This window comes from Malus sylvestris, chromosome 17 (assembly GCF_916048215.2).
Source record: "Malus sylvestris chromosome 17, drMalSylv7.2, whole genome shotgun sequence".
NCBI lineage: Eukaryota > Viridiplantae > Streptophyta > Magnoliopsida > Rosales > Rosaceae > Malus > Malus sylvestris.
In genome coordinates this window covers 7,369,756-7,382,059 of record NC_062276.1, presented here as the reverse complement: position 1 = coordinate 7,382,059, position 12,304 = coordinate 7,369,756, and the positions used below count along the sequence as shown (strand labels likewise).

General features: G+C 34.9%; 2 protein-coding genes across 2 annotated transcripts; both read right to left on the bottom strand.

Annotated features, from left to right (window-relative positions):
* Positions 1-2,806: 2,806 nt before the first annotated feature.
* Positions 2,807-4,903, bottom strand: LOC126611733 (G-type lectin S-receptor-like serine/threonine-protein kinase At1g11330). Its single transcript, XM_050280110.1, has 6 exons — positions 4,629-4,903; positions 4,236-4,501; positions 3,904-4,114; positions 3,522-3,759; positions 3,270-3,420; positions 2,807-3,115 (listed from the first exon to the last, which is right to left on the bottom strand). Exons 1-6 carry the CDS (start codon positions 4,735-4,737, stop codon positions 2,807-2,809), a joined length of 1,284 nt encoding a protein of 427 aa, XP_050136067.1. The 5' UTR covers positions 4,738-4,903.
* Positions 4,904-4,907: 4 nt separating this feature from the next.
* LOC126611732 (G-type lectin S-receptor-like serine/threonine-protein kinase B120) lies at positions 4,908-6,040 on the bottom strand. Its single transcript, XM_050280109.1, has 2 exons — positions 4,998-6,040; positions 4,908-4,921 (listed from the first exon to the last, which is right to left on the bottom strand). Exons 1-2 carry the CDS (start codon positions 5,986-5,988, stop codon positions 4,908-4,910), a joined length of 1,005 nt encoding a protein of 334 aa, XP_050136066.1. The 5' UTR covers positions 5,989-6,040.
* Positions 6,041-12,304: the final 6,264 nt, after the last annotated feature.

Genomic DNA, 12,304 nt, shown 5'->3' with positions numbered 1-12,304 from the left:
GCAGAGAAGAATGCAACATGCACAGTCAACTCAGCAGAAAGAGTCTGAGATGAAGAACTCGAGAAGACGCCACATCTGCCTGAGGAACAGATAAAGGAAATGAAAATGATACCTTGAAGCATGTGGAGACAAATGCAACCAAGCACGTGCTTATTCATCCGCTACTTCTTCAAAATCAAAAGTATCTCATATCATCAGGGTTGCAATCACTCTGGACGGTGAATTCATTTTGACCCTCAAATTCTTGGGTCGGCTTACTAGGCGTTGTGGGCTGCACGTGCCGATTCACCACCCTTGAATCAAATCCTTAAAGATCAAGTTACCAACTGGAAGAAGAGCCCATCAATCTCGAAGATCATACCGCTGACCAAACTGCTCAGGTGTGAATTAGAAAGATTAAACAAAGCAACAAGTCGTCACCTTCACCTCGTGCCTGCTTGCCATGTGTTCGAGTCAACCTTTAAGAATCAAGCCTCAACGGCCCTTGAAGAAGTTTCCAGCCAAATTCAAGATCAAGCCTGGCCTTTGAGGAAATCACAAGTCCGATTCAAGATCAAGTGTCTACCACTCTTGAATCAAAACCTAGTTCAAGAATAACTTGTGGAAAATCAACAATTGGAGGAATCCAGAAAATCCTCCTTCCCAGTTCAAGATCAAAGCTGTGGAAAGTCAACAAAGCGCAAAAACAAATACGTGCCGATTCATCCACTACCCAAGCCAAAGATCATCTACCACATGAAACTCCTTGTGGTCCAATTTCAACCTTCAAGATCAAGCCTCAACGGCCCTTGAAGAAATTTCAAACAAAAGTTCAAGAACAAGCCTCAACGGCCCTTGAAGAAATTTCAAACAAAAGTTCAAGAACAAGCCTCAACGGCCCTTGAAGAAATCTCCAGCCCAATTCAAGATTAAGCCTCGACGGCCCTTGGATCGACATCTACAATAAGGGACTTCAAAACGCATCTCCTACACGTGACAAGCACATGTATACGACGTGCCTTGAAGTGGGGGCATTTGTAGACATCGAAATTTCGGTAAATAAATGTTGACCGATAAATCAAAGTGTCAACGCTCATGTATTACATAAATTTTACACGTAGCGTGTGACTCAACGAAAATTGAATGAGTTGGAAAAGTCATCAAATAGGACACGTGTCAACACCTGGCAGAAACGACTTATTTCATCTGGGATATTATATTCAAAATTAGGCCTTGGAAATTTCTATAAATAGAAGGCTAATTCATTCATTTAGAGAAGGAGGAACCAATTGATATTACACCTTGAAGCTCTGAAGCTCTGAAGCTCTGAAACTCCGAAGCTCTCAAGCAAATCCCGAAGGATTAAGAAAGCCCTTTTCATTCTCCATCAAATCCTCCTTCAAGATCAAGCCCCGACCCCCCTTGAAGAAAGTGTTCTTCGTTCTTCGTTCATCATTCTTCCAAGATCAAGCCCCGACGGCCCCTTGGATCAACAATCATCCACCTTCAAGATCAAGCTCCGACGGCCCCTCGAAGAACTTCCACCAAATTCAAGATCAAGCCCCGACGGCTCCCTTGGATCAACAAACATCAACAAATCCACACGTCCAACCGTTCTTCAAGATCAAGCCCAAAAGCCCTTGGAGATCCGTTCATCAATGTTCTTCAAAAGATCAAGCCCAAAAGCCCCTTTGAAGATCCGTTCAAATCCACACGTCCAACCGTTCTTCAAGATCAAGCCCAAAAGCCCTTGGAGATCCGTTCATCACTGTTCTTCAAAAGATCAAGCCCAAAAGCCCCTTTGAAGATCCGTTCAAATCCACCTTCAAGATCAAGTCCACAGGCCCTGGAAGAACGTTCATCCTTAGATCAAGCCCAATGGCCCTTTGGATCAATCGCACATCCACAAATCAACACCTTACGGAGATTGAATCAGAGGATCAAATAGAAGAGAGATTGTAACCCAAAATTTTCAAATACAAATATTTGTTTGTGCACGTTGTTCTTGTCTCTTTCGTTTCAGGAATTTTCTGTGTTCACAATTACATTATTTTGTATATTGTTGTTATAAGTGCATTTGTAATGTACTTACAAATAATATACCATAATTACATTACATATACATATACATATATATATATATATACATATATATATATATATATATATATATATATATATGCACGTACCTGCATATACCAATTCGTAATACCCGTTTCAGAAGGGTTATGGGAGGGCGATATATAATCACATCTTTTTTTTTTTTTTAACAAACGATATTACCTATATTTTTTAAGTGTTTAGCAAAAATTAAAAATAGCTTCAAATAATAATTAACTAAAATCATTTCAAGTGATTTTATAGAACTGATTTTCTTTTTCTTTCCTAAAACAAGAGAATCCGTAGTGGCGTTAATTAGTTAACTTTTAAAATAATGATATCACTAAAAAGAACCACTTCTACATAATCACTCACTCTCAATGAACCCTACATCTTACTGAAATTAAAATCTACCTCCAGGGTTGGATAAAAAAATCATAGGGGTTTTAACGTAAAACCCACGACATTATTCACTTTAACGAAAAACCATATTTTTACACTAAAAAGTCAAACCTGGTACTATTCACTTTACCCTTTATTTTGTCCTTATCGTTAAAACTCAAAATTTTTAAGCCTTTTTCATTAGTTTTCTTAAAAATCATCTCATCTAAGGATGCAAACCATTTGGTTTCTTTATATTTTATCCAACACAACTTTCGGTGTGTGGAGTTCTTGAACATCAAAAGTTTAGATGCCAGTACTTCTCACGGTATCGTTCCTTTTCAGTCTATCTACCTACTATCAAACTAATGGTGATTGCATTGTTGGAAAAGCTGGTAGATGCTCGAGGATAAGAACCAGCAGCAATGGAATTCTTATGTGTTGTGAAAGCAGGTTCTTTGGAGGCTGGAAGTGATGTAGCTTCATTAGTCAGCATGCAAATTACCGAAGACATTGTTGGTCGATCATCTGGAGCTTCTTGAACACACAAAAACCCTACATGGAGGCACCTTAGAGCTTCATCCGACCAGCATGTTTCCCTTACTGATTCATCAATCACCTCCATTCCTCTACCTTCTTTGCATAATTCCCATGCCTGGGATTTTAAACAATGACATGTAAAACGCATCAATCATTCACTTAATTTAATTGCAAATTTGCAAGGCTTAAAATTAAAACAAAAGGACTGCATATATATATATAAAAAAAGATCGTACCCAGTGCACAATGATCAAATTTCTTAAACTTACCCAACCAGCAAGAGTTAAAGAAGGATCAAAACGATAAAATGAAGAGTTCCTCTTTCCACTTACAATCTCTAACAACAACACTCCAAAGCTGAATACATCCAATTTCTCAGAGAATTGGCCAAAGAATGCATACTCAGGGGACATGTAGCCGCTGAATGAATTAAAGGTAGAGAAGTGAGCAATAATAACAAAGGTTAATTGCTTAAGGTTTAGTAAGTGAATGAAATTAGATGGTCTACAAAATATACTTACTATGTTCCAACAATCCTGTTGGTATTTGCTTCGATTTGATTCATCCTGAAAATCTTCGCCATTCCAAAGTCTGAAATTTTAGGGTTCATTGCTTCATCCAACAATATATTACTTGCTTTGAGGTCCCTATGGATGATTTTCAATCTGGAGTACTTGTGGATATAAAGTACTCCTTGAGTAATACCTTCTATGATTTGAAAGCGTTTCCCCCAATCCAATTTTGTCTTTTCAGATGGATCTGAATGAACATATTGAATTGCATTATAGAGAGCTTGTGTGAATACACTTGGTAAAAGATCTTGCAAAAAATTAATTAATCAAATTTGATACCCAGGAAATCAACAAATACAAAGAATCTCAAGAGTGATGAGCATATCTATACCGAACAAAAATTTGTCCAAACTTCGATTCGGCAGGTACTCGTAGATCAATATCATTTCCTCCTCTTCATTGCAGAAACCCAACAGCCTAACAAGATTGGTATGTTGGAGCTTGGCTATAAGCTCTAACTCATTTGTGAATTCTCGATGTCCTTGCCCTGACTTCTTTGACAGCCTTTTAATGGCTACTTCTTGATTTTCAGGCAAAGTCCCCTGCAGCGGAAGAAGTATGGATTTTTTTATGAAAGAAGAAAATAAAATCTTTATTTTTTAACAGGGAAGATAAATTATCTTATTTATCAAGAACAATGCACTGGCATGGATGGGTCGTCACCTTATAAACAGGGCCAAATCCTCCCTCTCCGATTTTATTAGAATCAGAGAAGTTGTTTGTAGCAGCTAATATACTCTTTAAGCTGAAAGGTGGCAGTTGATCAGTATCGTTCCTTCCACCTCCAGCTTTCCCTTCATTTCTCACAGTTTTCTTCCATAATAGATATCCAAAAATGGTTGCAAGAATTCCTACGATTGCTGAGACAATTGCAATGGCAATTACATCTGATCGTTGCTTCAAGAAAATTTCAACATGACCCTTACAACCTGCGGTGAAAAGGAAATGATCAAGTTGAACAACAAAAATGAAGGCTCCAAAAAATTAATTTTGGTAACCTTGGAGCCAAAATAAATGACTTTGCTTGTTTTAATGAAACCAAAATTTTGAACATACCGTCACAATCATTGCAGTCATCCTCATGAACACGAATATAAATGTCTTGCCCGAGAGTGTGATTCTCAACAAGATCCACCAAGTCACCGTACCATGTTATACATCTCATAGAACTAATTTCCTGTGCCACATTTGCGTAAACATAAGCTGTGCAAGAGCGGTTTTGAAGGCATTCAGCTTCACACTCAGTCCTACTCTTTTTATCTCCAACCAGAACAGCATGATCCGGTAGTTTCAGCTTCTCCAACTTGGAAAACCCTTCTCTGTTTCGATTGCATTTTAACCCCTTCTCCCTAACACACCCACCAGTCCAATCCCCCATATCCCATTGTTGTTCAAATTTAGGTACAAAACCGGTCACACACTTACATGGTGACACGGTTTCATTTCTAGTACAAGCAGCATAAGGACCACAAGGAGCATAAAAATCGCATTTATCGACTGGCTCCCTCCACAGTTCACTCCATTTCTCACGCTCATCCTGCCACAGCAGCAGGACAAGCAGCCCATTCGGGTCCAACACAGACCTCATTTTCACCAAGCTAATATCCGGGGAGCTATAATTAAAATAAATCTCATCACTATCATTGTCATGATGATCATGAAGATCAAAATTGTAAGAAAGGAACAAGAAAGTTCCACTGAGATTTCTAATGACAATTGATTTTGACTTGTGGCCGTTCATATTGTAGACAGCAGTTCTCCAGTAGGGATGATCACCAATGTTCTCCTTCCAGACTACAATCTGGGCAGGCACTTTGGGATAAATGCCAGCAGAGAAATTCCCGGGTTTTGGATCATCAACTGCGGACCAGGATGTAAGGCGCCTTTGCTGGCCTGTCCTTTTATTGAGGCTAATCTTCATGCCGGGCAGCAATGTATCTGAGGGATGATCAAAGCTCTGCCACAAAGGGTTTTTATCCAACTCTTCTCCTAATTGGAGAACAAAGTTTCCGGAATCCATTAGCAACCCAATTGTCGAACTCATTGCAGAAGCTGGAACTGATGCATTTGATGACCAGATGATGGCTTCATTTTCCAGCACAACCAAATTTCCATCACTTCTCAGCATGAGGACCCCCGGAGAATTGAGCGGAGAGTCTCTGTTTGCAACCCACACAATTGGAGGGTTTGGCATTGCATTGTACCAAATACCAAGGAAATATTTGGTGGACTTTGCAGGACGGAAGAAACCAAGTGCAAAGTTTCCGGAGGAAGAAATCAAAGTTTGTTTTGCAATGATAGAATGGCCTGGTACTAATAAGTTGTTGTGTTTGCTTGCCGTACAAAAAGAAAATGGCAGCAGCATGAGAGACAACACCACTATTAATTTCAGAAGACCAGCAATGAGCAGCGACATTGTGAGAGAGTGAGGAAGAAACAAGGACAGGGTTTGTACCTTGAGGTTCGATCAAAGCAGAAGAGGAGTTCGTTGCCTCAAGTCTCAGATTCTCAGACAGTGTGGCTACAACATAGCTGCTCATTTTTTTATACCCACCAAATCAATGAGCACTTGCCACGTTTTTCGTTAGGTATATGCCACGCTGGCGTCTTACATTTAAGATTTCTTTTAAGGTAGTGCTATTTACACTCCATTTTTACTTCTTACATTCCTCTCTTCATTTTCGGTGGTTGGACCAAATGATTTGAAAAAGTCAATAGCAAAAAAATTAACAAGGGTGTGTGGAAGGTAAAAATGAATTGTGAATATCACTTTCCTTCCTTTATTCTTTGTTCTTTAAGCAACTGTTTGGGCTTGTTTTTGGAATGACAAAATGTTTTTGACAACCAAAAGCAATTTTAATTATGTTTGGCAAAAAAAAAAAAAAAAAAAAAAAAACTTAAAAGTGCTTTATAGTAATGTTTTTTGAAAAAAAACATCTGGCATGTATTTTTGCATAAAATATTTTCATGTGTTTTAGTAAAGTATCCCCTTAATAACAACATTTTGTTATAAAAAAAAATATATGTACATAGGTAGAATGTAATAATGTGCTAACATATCACTTGAGTTATCCCACACCACACTTTCCGTAGTGGTTTAAAAGGTCGTTGGGAACATGCTAGAATATGAATATCTAACTCGATATCAATTTGTAGTTGGTGAAGATCCCCATATATTTTTAGTTCTTTATGCTAGGCCTTCATATTTTGAACATGCCCCTTCATTTGTGACTTCTTTTTATACATTATACGTGGACAATATTATACATGTGATGTGGGAGCACGTGAAATCATTGGTGCAAGTTATAGTAGGTTTCATGCTTAACTTGAGTTTTCATCTTTCAATTGATACTATAAATTTCGATTTTTTAATTTCATGAAATTAGAGTTTTGTGTGATTTATCAACAAATTCCATAGAATTTAAAGGATTTTTAGGTGTTTAACTCATCTAGATGCAAGTGTTAACATGTAAGGGACCTTTAATACCATATGCCATGACTATTAAATACAGTAAAAGCCTCTTTATAGTAATTATAATATTCAGACCAAGTCAATTTTATTATTGTAAGGTTTTTTATTTTTTATTTTTTTATTTTTTAAAGAAACAACTGATGACAAACCACAGTTATACGCACCAGCTGAAAGTATCGAACTAAGACCTCCCACATTTCTTTGTTTATTGGGGAGTTGCTGTCTACACCTCTACCATTTGGCCACTTGCTGTGGTTTATTGTAAGAAGGTTATTACTTAATAAAGACGCAGTTATAAAACAAGCAACAAGTAATGTGCTCTTTAACCAAGGGTTGCCGATGGTTTAGCAGTTTGATTTTTAACCGTCCCAAATAAGTATATGCTAATTTTGTTTTGATTTTCACGCTATTTGTATGTTAAACTAAATTTTTAGGTGTTTTTCATAAATATTATGTTTAAGGGCTTTATTTTTGCTCTTTGTTTCACTACCTTAGTTTCAGTATTTGTCAATATTATATATCTCAACTATTACGCCTACTAATTTGTTTTCTTTTTCTTTTCTTTTTTTTTTTTTTTTTTTGTCGTAGGTTTTATAGAAAACTTCATTTTAATCCCTAAAAAAGAAGAGTTTTAGATTATAACCATATGTAAGATTAAAATCCAATTTTAGTCTCTAGCACATTTAATCATATCATTTATTAGTTGTATTTTGATGTTTTATTTTATCTTTTTATTTTTATTTTAATGTATTAATTACATTTAAATTTAATTTTTATTTCATTCATCATAATATATTTTAACTTCATTTTAATCCTTGGCAAAGATGACTTTTTGATTAAAACCATGAGTAACATCAAAATCTAATTTTAGTCCCTTGATACATTAATAACCTCATTTATTAATTATATTTTGATTTTTTAATTATTTATCTTTTTCTTTCTAATTTTTAATGTATTAATTTTATTTCATTATAATTTTTATTTTCATTTCATTCATCGTAATATATTTTGTTGTGAACATTTAGATAAACTAATTTTTGTTATACAATATATTTCGATGTACTTTATTTTCTTCATTTAGGTATATTAAATTCATTATAATACATTTCGGTGCATACATTTAGGTACACACATTTCGGTACATACATTTCGATACAAACATTTAGGTACATTAATTCAATATAATACATTTTCGGTACTAACATTTCAATGCATACATTTCGGTACACACATTTAGGTACATTAATTTAATATTAATACATTTCGGTGCATATATTTAGGTACATACATTTCGGTATTAACATTTAGGTACATTAATTAAGTCTTTCAAATTTGAAGAATGTTAAATAAAATTAATAAATTAAAAAACTCTTTTTTGGTCAAAAAATAAATTAAAATTTGTGTATTAATAAATTTAAATATTTAATGGGAGACATTAAATAAAATGCACATTAATTATTTTGAATTAAGGACACATTAGGGACTAAAATCAATATTTAATCTAACACTAGGTTTTTTTTAAATTTTAATCTTCTTGAAGGATTAAAGTTCAAAAACCCCTATATTTTAATTTCTACATTTAGGCAACTAAATGTTTTATAATATATATTCCGATAACAATTTTGTATGTTCTTCATTTAGGTACATTAATACATTTGAATATTTTGGTATATCTATCGGTACAAACATGTAGTTTTGGAGTTAACCTTGACGAAGTTGTTACTTGGTCTCATTATTGCGAAGATGATGAAAGTGGTGTAGACTAATGCAACAATCATTTTATATTGAACTTCAAGCATGTGTGACGCTCTTTTTTCGTAGCCGTCTCAATGTTTTGTCCCAACTGATTTTTTTATTATTTTTTATTTTTTATGGACACCTGCATCACTAGCGTACTGTGCTGGTATTTTTACGACATTTTGTTAAACCTTGTTATATTAATCAGGCCACATATGTTTTAATTAAGATGCTGATTTAGTTCTTGATATTCATGTTTAAATTTTAAATAGATTTTTTATGTACTATTCTATGATGTTTAATAAAGCATATTATTCAATAAAAAAGAGTTTAAGACAGGATTTGCGTTTTCATGTGATGGAGAACTGGTCCAGTCGGGTTGTACAATTTTCTGCCCCGTCCACCCTTAGTTGGAAAAGCATACTAAATAAATATATCAGTAATACCTAATTTCTTTTTCTCCAGGAATCAAATGCATAATATATATAAAATATATATATATATATATATGTATATGTATATGTATATCTTTTAGCCAGTCTAATTTCTTTGTTTCGCTATTCCTAATTATTACAATGATCAAGATACACGTGTATTCTGAGCAAAACGTGAAAGAGAAAAGGAAGAAATATGCAGTGAAACGATGAGGGGAAGAGTATTATTTGGTGGGCTGTCAGTATTGGGACCAGATGAGCTGAGGCGACCGCCAAATTTGTCAATGTATGTTCCGTTGCCTGAAGTTGATTATGTCCTTGCAAAGGGAGGAAGACGACGAGGGGAAGAATAGTATATGGTGGGCTATCAGTATAGGAACAAGATGAGCCGAGGCGACCGCCAACTTTATCAATGTATGTTCCGTTGCTTGAAGTTGATTATGTCCTTGCAAAGGGAGGAAGACATGTTCGATCGACCAACCTTGAACTTGGCAATGTAAAACAGCCATGGCTTCTGCACATTGTCAAACAGTTCAATGTAAAGAGACAGTTCAATGAATTAATTACCACATTCTGCTATACGTTGGTCAAAGACAAAAATATGAGAATCTACAAGTCAAATCTAGCTATTAAATCTTAGGGAAACATCCTAAAATGGGACAACTTCTTAATCTTGAGACAAAATAGGACAAATGGGTCATGCACAAGCCATGCACACCATACACAAAATTGAAATTACTAAAATATCCACATATAAATGGGTTATTTCCACCAATTTTCTGATTTTTCTCTCTCTACTCTCTCTCTCCCTTTCTTCCTCATGCAGTCTCTCTCCCTTCTCACTGTGCACACATGGTGCATTGTCATCCTGACCAACACCGTCCAAATCGAAGTCACCACCAATTTCATATTGTCCTCACGAGTCCAAATGTTCTAATTTTTTTTTATTATGCTCTTATTTTGGGTATGTAAATATATACTTAAAAGAAAAATGCGTTTTTATGTTTTGGATGTGACGATATAGTATGTCTATATATATATATATATATATATATATATATATATATATATATATAACATCATCATTTGCCATCCTTTACACCCTTTGGCACATGCAGAAGACAGAAAGCAGCGGGATTTCCGACCTCAATCATCAAGCCTCTTCCCATAAAAGAAGAATTCATTCTCAGTAGAAGGGGACTTTCGTCAACATAGTTGAGACTCTCTACGAATTCTCTAAAGAACAGAAGTCACTATTAAGCTCCATCCCAAAATCACCAAAATTATTAAATACTTGTATTTTATATTTCAAAGAAGGATGCCTGCGAGCTCCATCATCTTCATCATCTGTAATTGCCAGTAGGCAAAATTGTAAGTCTACATTTCAAAGTTCAATAAACTTATTTTCAAAATATATCTGCATCATTAATTTTAATTCATTATTTTCATTATGAAAAATATTTTCATAATCACTGACTTTGAATAACATAAAATTCTTACTCACAGTCAATTCATTGAGTATCTCAAATTCAAGGTAAATACCGATCAATCTTTCATTCAATTCTTTTTATTTGTTTATCATAGTTGGTTCCAAATTTGTTATGGATCTGATGATAATAATCCAATTCCATGTTCGTCTTATCAATATGATCATTATTGTTCCTATTCTTATTGCCCTCATCAAACATTCCATCATTGGAAATCTGCTTGTAAGCTTCTGTCCTCATTTGGTATCAGAGCCAAGTGAGTGGTAATTGCATTAACATCTTTATAATCTGCAAGTTAGGTTCATATTCCAACCCTCAATTTACAGCTTATCTTATATGTTGGTCCTCATAGTCTTTTTTTTTTTTTTAAATTCCCCAACCAAACATTAAGGCGTGTTCCAAACAATAAGACCCATGAGAGGCATGAGCGGATCGCATGAGCGGGGAAGGAGTTTAGCTAACGCACGAAGAAGGTGAATCAGCATAAGTTTTCTGTATTTTGTTTGTTTGATTTGTGAACTTTATGAGTAGATTATTTAGATCTAATTCAATGGCCAGCACTAGCTCTAGGTCCAGTTTAGGCATTATTCCTGATATTGTTAATGAAGAACAAAAACTTGATTTTCAAACTGATGACAGTATTGACTTTGGAGATTGGAATATCCCCAAGGTTTCAAGTAAAAATATTTACAAAAGAAATTGTCAGTAGCCTCATTTAGAAGTGAACACTATGTCAAGACAGTTGAAAAAGCTTATGCTCTTAGTAAAGAACATGAGACTTGCCAATTGTTTTCACCTGAACAAATCAAATCCCATAGAAAAGATGGTCATAACTACATTCACATTGGCTTAGTCTAGATAGCCGTAAAACCCTTAACACGTAGAGGACTTAACACCTCTATTTTGTTATGTCTCCGAGATGCTAGATTAACGAATTTTAGTGATAGTATCATTGGAATGATCGAGTCTAGTTTATATAATGGATCTATCCATTTTGATTGCTTTCTAGATCTTACCATAAGCCATTCAGACCCCCATATGCTGAAAGCACTCACATTAAACATCAAAATTTCAGGATATCAAGTCCTTGAAGGAACACAGCCCTTGACATTAATTTATAGAGTCTATTACAAAGTCATTGGCACAAGTATGAATTTATAGGCTTTAACTAAAAGCCCTAGAGATCATACACTTTTAATTCAAACCAATCAAGAAAATGCAAATATTAAAGTTTCCAGAACCATTAGGTGGTCATATATCAGTCAACCTTCATATTGGTGTTTGATTAATAAGAGTAAGCCAGTAGCTATCCAAAACAGTTTAGTTAATCTAGACAACATAGAACAATACTTTGACGGGACTGTCAAAATTAATTTTGATCGTCCAGCCAAAGGATCTTGTGAGTCTGTCCACTCACATAAATCATTTGCTCCTAACAGAAATTCTTTTTTTCTAGATCCATACCAACCGATACGATGGGTCAAGATCAAGAGTTAATCAATTCATTAGCCAATAGGAAATTAAAAGCAATAGACACTAGTTCATCTGTCACTCAACAAGAATTAATCAATGATTTGATTAATATCAAGTTAAAATCAGTAG

Bases quoted from the DNA above. Each gene is read 5' to 3' on its own strand.
- LOC126611733 (XM_050280110.1), bottom strand. From the start codon at position 4,737: ATGAGATGTATAACATGGTACGGTGACTTGGTGGATCTTGTTGAGAAT. The intron at 4,115-4,235 runs GTGACGACCCAT...CTTCCGCTGCAG, and splicing joins GATTTGGCCCTGTTTATAAG to GGGACTTTGCCTGAAAATCA. The intron at 3,760-3,903 runs GTATAGATATGC...ATGTTCATTCAG, and splicing joins TTTGGACAAATTTTTGTTCG to ATCCATCTGAAAAGACAAAA.
- LOC126611732 (XM_050280109.1), bottom strand. From the start codon at position 5,988: ATGTCGCTGCTCATTGCTGGTCTTCTGAAATTAATAGTGGTGTTGTCT.